The sequence below is a fragment of the Temnothorax nylanderi genome, unplaced genomic scaffold (assembly GCF_030848795.1).
Source record: "Temnothorax nylanderi isolate EJ_2023f unplaced genomic scaffold, tnyl_v1.0 TNYL_tig0052_pilon, whole genome shotgun sequence".
In the NCBI taxonomy this organism is placed as follows: domain Eukaryota; kingdom Metazoa; phylum Arthropoda; class Insecta; order Hymenoptera; family Formicidae; genus Temnothorax; species Temnothorax nylanderi.
In genome coordinates this window covers 602,708-616,974 of record NW_027249114.1, presented here as the reverse complement: position 1 = coordinate 616,974, position 14,267 = coordinate 602,708, and the positions used below count along the sequence as shown (strand labels likewise).

Sequence of the window (14,267 nt, the reverse complement as noted above, 5' to 3'; positions counted from 1 at the left end):
TATCTTATAATTATTATTTACTATATTGAAAAACGACAATATTACTATTATAATAAAATATAAACTATGATTTCTAGCTTACTTTCAAGTTATTAAAATTATTTTTAATTATTGGATTATTAAAAGTTAAGCGGGCTGAAGTCGCGTCAGTCGCGAAACTTTAAATTAATTTGAAATTTTGCGAAGGATTAAGTAGTCAGTGATTTTCGCTTGCAACATGTTGTCGACGAGTTATCTTGCATGCACGAAATATTGTTATTGCCACATTGCGCCACGTGTAGTGCGCAAAAATTTCGTGCCATAAATCCAACTCGCGCGATATAATTTTACGCGATTTTTCGAGCACGGAAACGCGACCCATTTCGAATATCCGTTTGTTTTTCGGTCCTTTTTTTTCATTTACCGTACCGTAACTGCACAGCACCGAGATCCGTCACGCATCGGAAATGTAAATATTCAAAAAAGCAAAACACAGATATAACGTTGAAGAAAAATTTAAAGGGCATGATAATGCGAAGTATTCCGGTAATAATGAAATATTTTGAAACGCATATTTATTGTATTTTCTAAGATTAATGAAATTAACTGAAAGATACATTTCTGAATTTTCTATCAATATATTTCAACATCTTTAGTGAACTTTTAACTCTTGACTCAATTACAATGAGGAAACTTTGTCGTCTAACTTGGGTAGTGTAGGAAGAAACGGGAAGAATCTTTAGATAATGTTTCTGCAATTTTGCGAGCATACTTCTTAATACGTTTCTCGAAATGATTAATTTAGCTACGTTGTCCAAACTTGAGCGTGGGTCGGAAGATACGATCTTTCGATCTTCTACGTGACATTTTTGCAATTTCGCGAGCATACTTCTTAATACATTCCTCGAAATAATTAATTTTTAAGTGCAGCTTTGCGACTTTTCGTGCACTCTCCTTTATAAAGTTATTTTTAAACTGAAAACGCGTGACTTTGCATCTAAAGGGCCTTCTCTGTATTAAATATTAAAGAATTTAAACCAATTTAAATTAATACCTTGAGTTAAATAATATTTTGTTATTTTTAACTACCATGTGGGTGTCGAAATTTATGATTTTAATACAAAACAGTAATATTTTAATTATTGGTTTAGTTAAATTAACGGGATATTGAGTAGGAGCATTGCGGCGACCTATAGGAATGGTTAAAATTAAATAACTCAAATGAAATATAATTTGATAATTGATACTATGAATTTAACAGTGTATAAGATCATTATTTATTAAAAAAAATAGAACGTTACGTAAAATTGCGCGTTTAAGAGTTAATTAGAACTACGCGAAAGTGAGTAATTTTTAAGACGCGAAAGAATCGCGCCGGGGGGTATACGCAATCGAATGCCCCGGCTCCCCTCAGAGAGATTGGGCAAACTTCACGGCGTGTGACGCGCGTACATGCGCGGCGCAGTTCCGCGCGCGCGTTCGCGGAGCGCGAACGAGTTCCTCGCAGTCGTGATCCGCGGTCCGTCGCGTTCGCATTCGCTTTCCGTCTTCCCGTTCCGGCTCCTCGCCCGTCCGCGATCTATCGAGGGAATATGACCGATCGGCTCGTGAATTAATCCGGTTTTTATTTCGCCCGCGATCGGCGCGATCGCGATCGCCCGCTGACGACAAGGTGAGTTAGCCGTCGGTCGACGCCGCGCTTCGTGGACGCTTCACCGCTAGGCGCGATTCGAGAAGAGCAATGTTGACAAGCGGTGACGAGTGACCGGTAAACGAAAACGGGAGTCGGAATCTCGCGTGGAATCTTGACGGTCGCGCTTGCGAGGACGATATCGAGAGGTAAAAATCTCATCGCATTTTTTCGATTTGAACGCGACACTCGAGTCGAGTATATTAGACGTATTGTTGTCAGATGCGGTCGCGTTCAACGCTAAATCGCATGCATCGATGTGAATTTACTTCTATCGGCCGGGGGCATTCGATCTCGTCGCGAGCGAGAGTCGCGCGAAAATCTCGTCGCAACGAGGCCCACCGGACATTATTCGGTGTAGATTCCGTTGAATTCGCAACCGCCATTTTTGCCGGCTGAGATCGGCACGTCGCGCGCGGTATCGTAGTTTGAATTCGGCGAAAGTAACTCCCCCCCTCCCGCCTTTCGGACTTCGAGACACCGCGATACGATATACGATTCGATTCGAATTTCAGTTCTCGCGAATTATCGATCGACGCCATATTTGATGGAGTAATCCGTTAAGCGGGTCGCTTGCTTTATCAACTTTTTTATATCGTTGTGTAAAATCTTTGCAGACACGTTACGTGACCGCCGTCACCCGCGACGGTTCTCCACCGGTGACGGAGCTCCACGGCGAAAGAAGTAAGGAACTCGGCGAGCCTGGAAACCTGCATGAGGCGCGTAACAGACGCAGTTATATGAATTCGGACGCGCGGCGGGGCGTCCTCGATCGTGCCGCGGTCGCGGAGCGATAAGGGCGAGCGTCCCCCTTTGTTCGACGTGCCGGCCGGTGCCGCCGGTCCCGTCGGGGCACGCGAAGCGACCGGGCCGTTTCGCGCTTACACGTGGCTCGTCACATGGATCATCGTCTGCCGCGAAACATGAGCGACGTAGCCGCGTCCGTCCGTTGATCCGTCGATCCTGCCATCTTGTCGTTCGACGGTGTCCTTGTCAAGAGCGCGAGGTAAGGTCTTTTTAACTCTCCAGTTAAGAAAAACATTAGAATTTTAGTTTCTGTTTGACGCGTTGAATTTGACGCCGATTGACGATTGACTGCGCTACGTCGTGAATAAATTAAGATGAGATGTGTATAAAGAAAACGACAATAACGCACTCATTCGTAGACAAGTATGTGTGTAAGTATATACGAATATATAAATTGTAATCAATTTAGGCAGTTGCGGCGCCAATAACAGCGAGCAAAATAAACATGGATGTTTATGCAAAGTAATATTCGCTGTCTCTCGTTAAATGTAAAATTTTTGCTTGAAATGTTGCAGTGTCAATTGGCATTTTATGTATTTAAAGTACAAAAGTCAATATATTTCTATTTGCTTCGAAATAATATTGGTTAAAAGCGTGAGGTAAGTCTTAACTCTCATCTCAGCTGGGGAAAAACATTGTTTTTAGTCTCTATTTGACGCGTTAGACGTCGATCGATTGACTGCGCTATACGTCGTAAAAAAGAATATAAAAATGAGATGTGTGTAAAAAAACGACGATAACGCACTCATTGATAGACACACGTATGTGTACCATGTAAGTATAAATATATAAATTGTAATCAATTTAGGCTTTAGGCGCTTGTGTGCATCGTCGATAGAGCGAGCAAAATGAAATGGATATTATGGAAAATTAATATTCGTTGTCTCTTATTAAACGTAAAATTTTTATTTGAAATGTTGCAATATCAATCGTTAATCGGCACTTAACGTATTTAAAATACAAAGGTTAGAAGGCAATATATTTTTATATTGATTACCATTAATTCGCTTCGAAATAATATTTTAACGACAGACATATCCTGTGAAAAAGATTTTCATAAATTTGAATTGTAAAATTTTACGCAAATAACTCGTGATATCTTGTAACAGTATTTATCAGAATATTTTCCGGTGAGAAATTTTCTTTAAAAAATGCTCGGGCTTTATTTGACCTCAATATTTACTGGAAAAATGATTTTTTAAATATGTTGAAACGTATACATCTGACTGGACATGAAAGGGGTAAAAGACCGTCATGTCAGTTCGTTGTAAGGCCGAATTATGCAGTCCGATAAATCGTCAATCCATCGTGCCGCGATTCGCTCTCTACAGACACACGGCGAATGGTCCAAAAATGCCGCGGAAAGTTTCGAGGATAGTAAAGCTCGGAAACCAAATAAAACGGCGCATGGATATTAACTTGCGTCGAACATTCGTCGAGCACAGGGCCCATATTTTGTGCACGCTTGCCGACAACTATCGGTTCGATGAGCGTCGTTGAGCAGGTTTTTCATATCGTATAAAAGCTGCGCCGACGCTGTTAACGACACCGACGACTGTCGTTAAGCGTGTACGGAATTGGGCCCCGGGGCTTGAGAATAGTTGCTCGATATATTGCCACGTATTTTCAGTATGCGTTTCGGGTGTACGATTGATAACCGGCACGTGACGAATCGATACGCGGAACTATCATCGAATACCGTTAAACATTATTACGCAGTTGCACCAGTTGCCAACTGGTGCTGATTGGTACAGTTAACGCGACATGTCGCACTTGCAATCGATCGCTCGTAGATCGCGTTTGTCATTGCATCAGACATTTAATGGTTCGAAACGTTATATTTCATTCGGCTTTAGTACACCAATTTCGTGATACCACTTTACGGTGGATAAATGTTGCAAAAAGTTACATACAAAATAAGTACAAATTTTCCTCCCTTTAATAATGGAATTTAATCAACTTCAATTTTCGCGACTTGAGAAAATACAGAAATTTATTGGTATTAATTACGCTATTTTTATTTCGATATCGATTTGCAACATTTTCATAAAATTTTAAGAATAGATAAAAAAAACTTCAATTTTAGATTAACTTACTCATACAATTCATATAATCTGTATTTTCAGAAATTTATCCTTAAATTATAGGAATTAATTTAATAGATATTAATAATTAAAATATGAAAATTAGAAAAAATGATGAGAATCAATAAACTCTAAATATTTGTAAAGAAATTTTTATTGTTTTTGAGGTGGAATAATGACTTTTGGGACAGTCTGCATATATAATTTATATTATATTATAAGGGATTATTGGTACACGACAAGGAAGAAGAGAAAAGTTTTCGTGTAGGAAAATATTGTGCAAATATTAATTAGATATACGGGCGACTATGTGCAAAAATAAATTTCGCACAAACGAGGGAAGCACGACTTTCGCGCGCTTTTACTTCATGAATGTCGGATAAAGGCTCGGAAGCCCGTTAACGTTTCACCATTAACGTTATACAGCTTCCCAGGGGAAGACGTCGTGAGAGGTCTCAAGATAGATGATGAAACGTTATTGCGTGAAGAGTATTGTCATGAAGAAAGGAAAGTCATGTTACATGCAAAGTTTCTCGCTCTTCGCCTAATTAGCGGATAAAGTGGAAAGTTTAAAGCATGGAATGTGACTTTAGCAAAAATAACAAACAAAGAAATTTGCAGACATTTTTGTTAAAACAACATAATTACTTTAACAAATAATATTATATTCGTAAATGTGTCGATTTTATGTTAAAGATTTATATTAATTAATTTTAATTACATTAATTAAATAAATAAATTGTGGCAGTATTAGCATCAATATTTATTTAATAATAAATTTGGAATGGTATTATCAATTCGCTAATAGTACATGCAACTTATGAGAAAAAGAAACATTTACAATGGATCTGGATAATGGTTGAATAAGGAACAAGTATGAGAAATACTTAAAAGAACATTTGCATTCATGTTCCCGCAAAGTTTGGATTATTGATCGAAGATTTTAAAACGGTTGATTTAATTAAAACTTGATGGTTGAGCTAACAAGTTCAAAATTAGTGCACGGCGTATTATTATCAATTTAAAATTCTCATTTGCTAGCCAGAGTTCATGAGAAAGACTGATCGATTTGCTGCTACGTGGAAAACTTTTGCCCGTACATTGTTGCCCGAAGTTGACAATGTAAATGTTATGCTCACAATTAACGAGTTAATGATATTTAATCGGCCAACATTGCCGTTGAGTATATCTTGTATACGATTTTGCGGCACGTCCATGTTTCCCAGAATAAAGTTCGCGTTCGCATAAATTATAAAATCATACACATTGAATTCAGCACGTCGAAAATAATGAAATCCAATTTTGTTTGGATAAATAAGTGCTTGACAAATGTATACATACGCGTGAAAAACAGAAACATTTAGTATCTACATCGTTAAACGCATCGTCTTATTACATTATTTACATTATTTTAAAATAAAATATACAATATATGTATATATTTAAAAACGAACTTTATTCGGTTTGACGATGATATTGGTAAAGACGATATGCGTTGTCGTGTGTCGACGTGCGCCAGTAGAACGAATTGAAACAAGTCCGACGCCGACGGTTGCTGGAGGTCGACTCGGATGAGTTAAGATCGTGGTTTGCACGGCTTGGGTAAATAATTTGTGGGGAAATCGTTACACGTGGAAATGAGACAAGCAATACAACTCGGAGATAATTGATTTTACCGCGTTGATTGAAATTTATGAGTTGGAAATGATGTAAGCTTAAAACACGCGCGTCGGAATGATTGTTATTATTTCATCAAGAAAGCACCTCGCGCTTTCTATCGTTTCGTTTACTTAAATTTGTTGTAACTGTTGGAAAGATTTGTAGAGAGATATAATTACGTTACAGTCAAATAAATGCTTCTAGTATTATTCTTTATATTTAGATGTAATAGAAGTAATCTTATAGGCCAGTCATATTAGACATCGAACCTTCCAATTAATCTTCCCAGGTTGCAACCACCATGAATCGCTTTGATTTGAGGTGCTATAAGTGGGATTTATTTTGCTTCGCAAAATTGGGAGGTTAACCCCCTAAATTTGTATAATATGACTGGCCTATTATACATCTAGTAACTTTGTACTTTATTCTTATGACAAGAAAATGAAATTATAAAATTATATATGATATACGATATAAAGTGTTTTCGTTCTAGTAACGCTAGACCAAAGTTTATACTCTCAGGACCGTATTCTGATATCGTCCAGACACATAACAGTAACGCGAGCAGCGGTCCGAATAAATATTACGCAAGGCTGTTTTCTCGAGTGCGGTAATCCCTGATATCCCCAGCGTTTCGAGTTGTCAAAATCCACGCCCGCGAGAGTTAATGGTCTCCGCTGCTAATTAAAATTTGCGGCGACGGAGGCCGAAGCTATCGTAAACGTTTATTAATTTGTTCTTCCCTTAGTTTAATCGGAGCCGGGTAAATGGCGAAAATATTTGCGCTGCCGCGGGCATAAATTTAATTTCAGTTAATTAAACCTCACTTTCTATCTTCCATTATCTTTCTCTTCCCTTAATTAAACATGCGGTAATTAAAAATTCAAAAGCGCGAGTGTCCCCACGCTCGTTCCCTTACGTATATGAATTGTCCTTTCTTTTCTGCCTTTATGTTTGCTTTTCATTTGTATTCGGGTCTAATAATTGGATTTACTCTATTGCAGATGTTGGCATAACGTCGACATGGAGACGTTATACACCGGCGCGATTCACGGTTTTCCGCAGCCCGGCGGCGGAATAGCTAATGGCGTTTCCACGGGAATCGCAAGTTCCTTCGACCAGGACGGTGTGCTTAGCCTCATCGTCGTCCTCGGAGGAAGTCTGTCCCTGGTGGCCCTGGTGTTTGCGTTCATCACATATAGGTAAGTTCAACTTCAGGCAGACAAAGTAGCCATTTAATATTCGATATTATGGAATTTTCTATCGGATACGAAAGAGTCGAAAGAACGCGTCGCTAACGCTAAAGAATATGTCAATAATTGTACAATAAAATATGATGACAGAATGCAAGAATATTAGAATTGTTAAAATAGAATAGCATAAAATATGATAATCATTTATAATATCCATAATATTAGAATAATTAGAAAATTCCATCTTTATACTTTCTATCTCTCGAGATACAATTATCGCGCGAGAGACTATTCTCTTGTCTAATTATTATTATCAGTAAAGAAGGAAGAACTTAATGAAATTCGTCAATTAATTAATCTTCACGTCCTGAATTTTTTTTATTCCCGCTACGTCCCAGATTAATTGTTTGTTATTTTACATTGTTCCATTTGTATCCTAGATCACTCGACAAAGAATTTAATCGGATTAGTTTGTAACGGGATAAAAATAATGATATCGTATCCGGTTTTCTTCTCTGTGAATTTTACTAGAGGCAAAATGGTTAACGATATTATAAAAATGAAAAGAATTAAAAAATTTAATGATTGTCTGTTAATTGCACGTTTTCTATCTTGCGAATTGCCATTCCGCGTGTTACATTCCCTAAAAATGTGCAGCAATTTATCTGAGAAATCGGTCAGAAAATTCCCACAATACGCCAGTCACGTTTTCTCTATATCCTCCTATTTTCGGCACGTCGGCGATTTCACTCGCGGTTCTTATGGATCGCCAATTCGTTCGTCACAGAGCTAATCGGTGTACCTTTACGTTGAAAGACGATACCGCCGGAATACTAAACGACTTTACGAGCACTTCGGCCTCCTTCCCATGACCTCGTTCTCGTCCTTCGAAGGGAATTCTTTTTCCTGCATTTTTCCTGCGATCTAATTTCTCAATATCGTATTTATATGGCCAGCGTGCTTTAGAATTTTTATCCTGCCGATAATCGAAAAATCGATAGCTCGCGTTCCTTTTTGTCATTCCGACCTTCACCTTCAAACATGAATTAAACCGTTGACGAAGAAACGTGAATGCTGGATGGACACACGGAGGAAAATCGGTAAGGAAGAGGGAGAGAGAGAGAGAGAGAGAGAAAGTTTCACGATTGATCATGTCTTATTCCGGAAATTGCCGGGAAATGGGAAAGCGCAACCACGACGTTTCCCTTCGCGCATCACGATTCGATCGATTGAGGAGAAACTGACCGATCTTCGATACGGTAGAGAAAGTTGGACAAAAGCTATCGTCGTAAATGGCGTCGATAAAACGTGCCGTTCTTCGATGTTTTATCCTTATCCCATTCTCCTACTCAATGTAAATCCTTCCCATATTTCGCTTCCGAGAGATTTCGATCATGAAGATCGACGAAAATTTCTTAGTATAATGGAGATAGTCACCGATATCAGAAAATATCCGTAATATCGGCACAATATCCACACTTCTCTTTCGATATCTTCACTCACACCTATACATATAACTCTCGCTTTTCTTAAGGTAGTAAATTAGCGAAGGTACGATAAGCAAAAGTTATATGTCCGAGAATTTTCGAATTTTTTACCGAGTCTCGTCGAGTTCAACAGGTCTCCATACGCTTTTCTACCAGGATTTTGAACTTATAACGCAGTTTCCTTGCTATGAGCTTGCTGAGTGCCGATATTTCTAAGCGAGACGAGTTCACATTTTTCATAAATTATTACTATTTTATGTTTAACGATATTTTGCAGGCGTTATTACTATGTTAGTTTTACTAGTTAAAAATATTTAATTAATTTATTAAATTAATTATTTAATTAATTAAATATTTATTATTACTTTTAATCAAATTAATTTATTATTTTAACTTTACTAATATCATAAAGCAATTTTGCAAGTTAATTTTTAAGCACTTGCTTTTTTTCATTGTCCATATAATAAAGGAAAGCATCGTAACCGCGATTTTACTATTTATTTTTCACTAATGAAGTTTCTCTTGTCTTCTCTCCTTCTTCCGCAAATACCAGTTTCACTACTGTTTCTGTGGCTCACTAGATTCGAGGCAGGAATAATTTCGCGCTGAAAATATTATATTTTCTTAGAGGAAAAATAGTAAAAGCTGGGCAGGAAAGCCGTTAGTTGGCGGGATAAGCCGGTCAAATAATCTTCGTGTCTGCCCTCTGCAATAAAACCGCCTTCTCTTTCTCTCCCTATTTGATTTTCCGTACGTATTCCCGTTCTTATCCCGCTTTTTCTCCGTATTTTCCGAAGAAAGAGAGGAAAATCGCTCAATGTCGACAGTCACGTTCGTTTATTCAGATTACATATATTCAACGATATTTCAATATCACGAACGAACTGTTAGCTTTTCATTACGACGGTACGTATTACTATTTTCATTTCTTTATTTATTATCTATTTTTACTATTCTTTTTACTTTATTACTACTTTACAGTTATTTCATTTATTTATCTTTCTTTGTTGTCGAGAAAGGGGCGCGCTTCCTGCACATCACGTATTTTGATTATATTATCTTATATAATTATTCTTATATGCATTTCAATATCTTTTTTTTTTGAAAAATGCGATTCTCGGGCAATGCATCGTTATATTACGCGAAAAGATAAACCGTAGTATTTTTCAACACCTTTTTTTACTTATTTTTATTTCTCTAACAATAAACTGGATATAGTATAAACGGAATACTCGACCTTGTTACTTGCGGTCATGACTAAATTCAAATTTTCTTTTTTTGAGGGCCTGTGTATTTAATCAGTGATCGATGATATTCAACGCCTATTGAGTATCACAACGCTCATTGATACCACTCGTTTATTTCATTTAGCGATTGGGGGTGTCTGACAGGGCTTCTGGAATTGACCTCTATTATAAAACGATTCTGTTTTGCATAATTTTCTTTCCAAAATTTAGTTTCATTTTACAGTATAACCGGATTATACGAACGATATAAAGACTCGATAATTAAAATTAAAATTTAAATTGTTAATCTTTTATAAAAAGGAAACCTCTTAGAGAGGAGATGAAAAAATGGGCTATTTCGTTTTTCGTACTTTTTAAATTGAAAAAATGTTTTAGAAACTATTTATGTAATATTAAATTATTATTCATAAATACAAAACTAAATGATTATTCGACCTGAAGATTAAATAGCGAATAACGAACGATAGAAAATAATCGCATTTATAATTTCGATCACGGATGTTAGAATTCGAGTGTCGAGAGAATACTTGAGAACTGAATAAAACTGAATACCGTAATATTATACTGTAATATCTGAAATGCAATATTCCACGACGACTTCCATATGAGGAGTATTTTAATTTCCGTTATTCTGTTACGTGACTGGGCGGGTTCGTGCGAATATACATACCCACACACGCGCGAGTCCTTTAAATATGGGCTTTTTACCGGACGCTATTGTGGAAAACGAGATTACGATGTACATCGAGTAAGCTACCCATACATTACGATGATTACAAATTTAATGCTTCCATTTCGAGCGCGTGTTAATAGCTAGATTAAGCTCGCCGCACAATGCCGTGTAAAAACTTTTAATTTAAAGAAACATCACGCACATCCAGTTTTTACCTATGTAAATTATATTAGAATAGAATGATAATAATAGACGTCTAATTCGTTAACACGTAGAAAGGAAGAAATCAAGATACGCAGTTCAATTTCGCGAGCAATTTAATGGGACAAAATTCTATTATAAGTGGACATTTGCCCCTTTAGGGAGACTCGCCAATGTTACTTTAATGCGGTAGGGCAAGTACGAAATTTTCGACTAAAAGCACCAAAATCTAATATATTGAGGCATAATCTTATTATCTAAAATTAATCAAGATTAAAACGTGAACCTAATCGTGATAGCGTGCGTTAATATAAAGTTAAGATTTAATTAATACATTTACTTTTATTTTAAAATATAGATAAAGAAGCTCCTCACTTTACTATATCAAGCTACCAATTGAAAAGAATTATATGCATGATTGAATTTGAGCACATGCGGTAATTAAATATCATCCAATTTGCTGGCTTTATTTTAATACGCAACATTCGTGAATATATACACGCAGATGATAAGGAAAGTACCGGTTGAAATACATTCCAGAAGAACATATGATATCTCCGTTGAAGATATCTTTGTTATGTTATTAATGCCGCTATTGCAGGCTCGGCGTGCAATTTCAAGTCCATTATTCATGCGTCACGCGAATTCGAGCCACAATTCGGCAATCCCTCTCACGATTATCCGCCAAATTTCCAAACGAGGAGCCTGATAATTCATACCGTCGCCCAGCGCGCCGCATTATTCCGCACGATTCGTTACAATTTCCGATAATCAACCGATATTCTCGCGGGATGTGCAAATTCGTTTTACAGGCGTTCATTTTCGCTGAAAAACGGAGATCGCAGTCAATACGTTAACTGCTCGATTAACGACGTTGCACGACATTAATTGTTACCTAATTGATCACTTTGCGACGCAGGTATCTGGCTAATATCTTTTGTCGTTTATTTAAAGTAGTGGTAAGACTATAAGAGTTTTCAGTAACAAAATTTGCATTATATGTACATTCAGAAAATTGTACTTATTTCTGTATCGAAATATTAATTATTGTTATTTGAATTGAATTAAAGATTTTATCTGCAGTTATTTGCTTTGAAATAAATGTAAATTTAACACAAATGTAAAAAAAATAGATAGGCATTTGCTAAAAATAGAATTGAATTCTATTTCTGAAGATTCAAAGCTCCATATCAAAGCATAGTTCGATCGTTAATTGACTCCATCATAATCGCATAATTACGCCATTAAGCGTGCCCACGCTGCTTTATCATAGGTCCCCTATTAGACACCAACGGTTAATTAAATGTTCGTACTCGGAAAGTCGAGCGGTATTGTGTTACATAGTACGGAAATTATGTTAAGCGGGGTTTCATGTTCCGGCGAGGTGGGCGACTGCAATTAAGCGCATCTTGCGCCGCATCGCATCGAACCGGAACGAGAGAACGCAGGCCGTGAACGGAGATGAGAGTGGAGGGCAGGGTGGGAGGGTGGAGCGTTTAACTTCGTTTTCACGTTACCCTTAACGACGTTAAAATCGCTGTGACAATCTATCGCCGGGGCAATATCGTTAAGCCGTCTATCGTTACACCCGATAGATTTCACCCCGCACCGGCGAAATTCATCTTTGTTAATGGACTGTCCCTTGACTAACGGAATAGCGAGGGAATATCCGGCTGATATACGCGCGACGTGTGCCGATGACGAGCTCGTTCGCACGAGAGAATTCGCCATACAAAGGAGATTAATTTGAAATACTGTTACATACGTCTGACAAATCGCGATTTTAAATCTCACATTATTATTGGCATTTTATTATATTACCACCAGTTTTTTATATTATCTTTCATAGTACAAAGTGATGATGCATTCGAAATGACGTAAATATAAAACGCATAAAAAAATTGATTTGGTAAAAATACCTTTGCTAAATTTAACATATATTTTAATTTTATAAATATTGTTTACCAGAGAATATAATAGCTCGATATTCCACTATTAAAAACTAGGTTGTTGCAAATTGCTTATCTGGACCATAAAGCTTCTCAAGCATTCTCCCTTTTCCTCCTTTCTTTGTTTTCCGTTAGAACTTACTCTTTATAGCTTGATTCTAATATTACTTCCAGCGCTTCGAATAAATTTATTCAGCAAAATCCGATAAATAATTTAACAATCTTCTCTATCTCTATCTCTTCGTTTTATTACTTCTCTTCTTCATCTTATTATTATTATCATGCAAAATTCACTCCATATACTTATGCTGTAGAGCAATCTATGATAGAGCAACACTATGGCACACGGAAGATATTTTGTATATATATATATATATATATGTGTATGTATATATATGGTCTTCCATATATCTGGGTTAAAATAATTAACATATCGTATAACGATACGGGGGTACGCTTCCGTGGGAGCCCCAAGAGGGTAATTTCTTCCCCCGAATGTATCCCGGGATAATTCGAAGCGCGCTTCCTTAACGCGCTCATCCCGATAAACGGGTTATCGAGTTGCCGCGTATTGTTAGATTACGTAATTTGAGTTTAATCTCCGCGTAATTAGGGATGTACATCTACGGTAGTTTGCCGCGTCGCGTCGCGTCGCGTCGGGGGAACGGATGGCGGAGATACATTATGCAACTTGCACCGCTCGACTCGCGTCCCGTCGCGTTATCGTCGTGTAATAGCGTGTAAGACTGGTATCGATTTTTTTACTTGCAACTTTTTGGGATACTAATTCCCTGGGATAATAATTATCAGGCGTGTAATGAGAGTACAAGTGTGATATATTTTTTTACAAAATAGGTTTTTAAATAATCTTCTTGACGTTTTTAAAACACTTTGCTCGTTTTCGCGTATGCAAATCCTCGCTTGTTACTTTTCTTTTTATCTTTAATAGCGTTTCTCAAACATTACTCGGGATATTTATCGAAAGGATTAATGGGCCAGCTTAATCGTCTTGTCGCGACGATACAAGTTACACTGCTTTCATGATATTGCCGCAGGTCGTTCCGGTGCGCCGACACCTGGTCGGTTAATCGCTTCGAAGCCGCTTCGGCGAGACCGCTTAAACTCGCGAACTCCGATTGCGTTATTCCGGAACTTTAGCGAGTTGCAATTGCGGCGACGATATGGTCGGGACTAGCCTAACTTTTTGGATTTATGATCACGATCTCCGTTTAAATCCGCAGAGATTGATCGGTCCAGCCAGTTTGTGCCCCGAATCAAATCGATATCCGCGCATGAAG

The 14,267-nt window shown here is 37.5% G+C and overlaps 1 protein-coding gene across 2 annotated transcripts in view; it reads left to right on the top strand.

The window, feature by feature from the left end:
- The first annotated feature begins 1,455 nt into the window (after positions 1–1,455).
- Positions 1,456–14,267, top strand: part of LOC139772658 (adhesion G protein-coupled receptor E3) — a 72,258-nt gene continuing 59,446 nt past the window's right edge. Inside the window, exons 1-3 of one of the 2 annotated variants that reach the window (XM_071706512.1) lie at positions 1,456–1,651; positions 2,287–2,675; positions 7,224–7,421. In XM_071706512.1, coding sequence (XP_071562613.1) covers positions 7,243–7,421 — 179 coding nt within the window. In that variant the 5' untranslated portion in view covers positions 1,456–1,651; positions 2,287–2,675; positions 7,224–7,242. Of the gene's footprint in view, positions 1,819–2,286; positions 2,676–7,223; positions 7,422–14,267 lie in introns of both variants that reach the window. The other variant, XM_071706511.1, reaches the window with a different exon arrangement.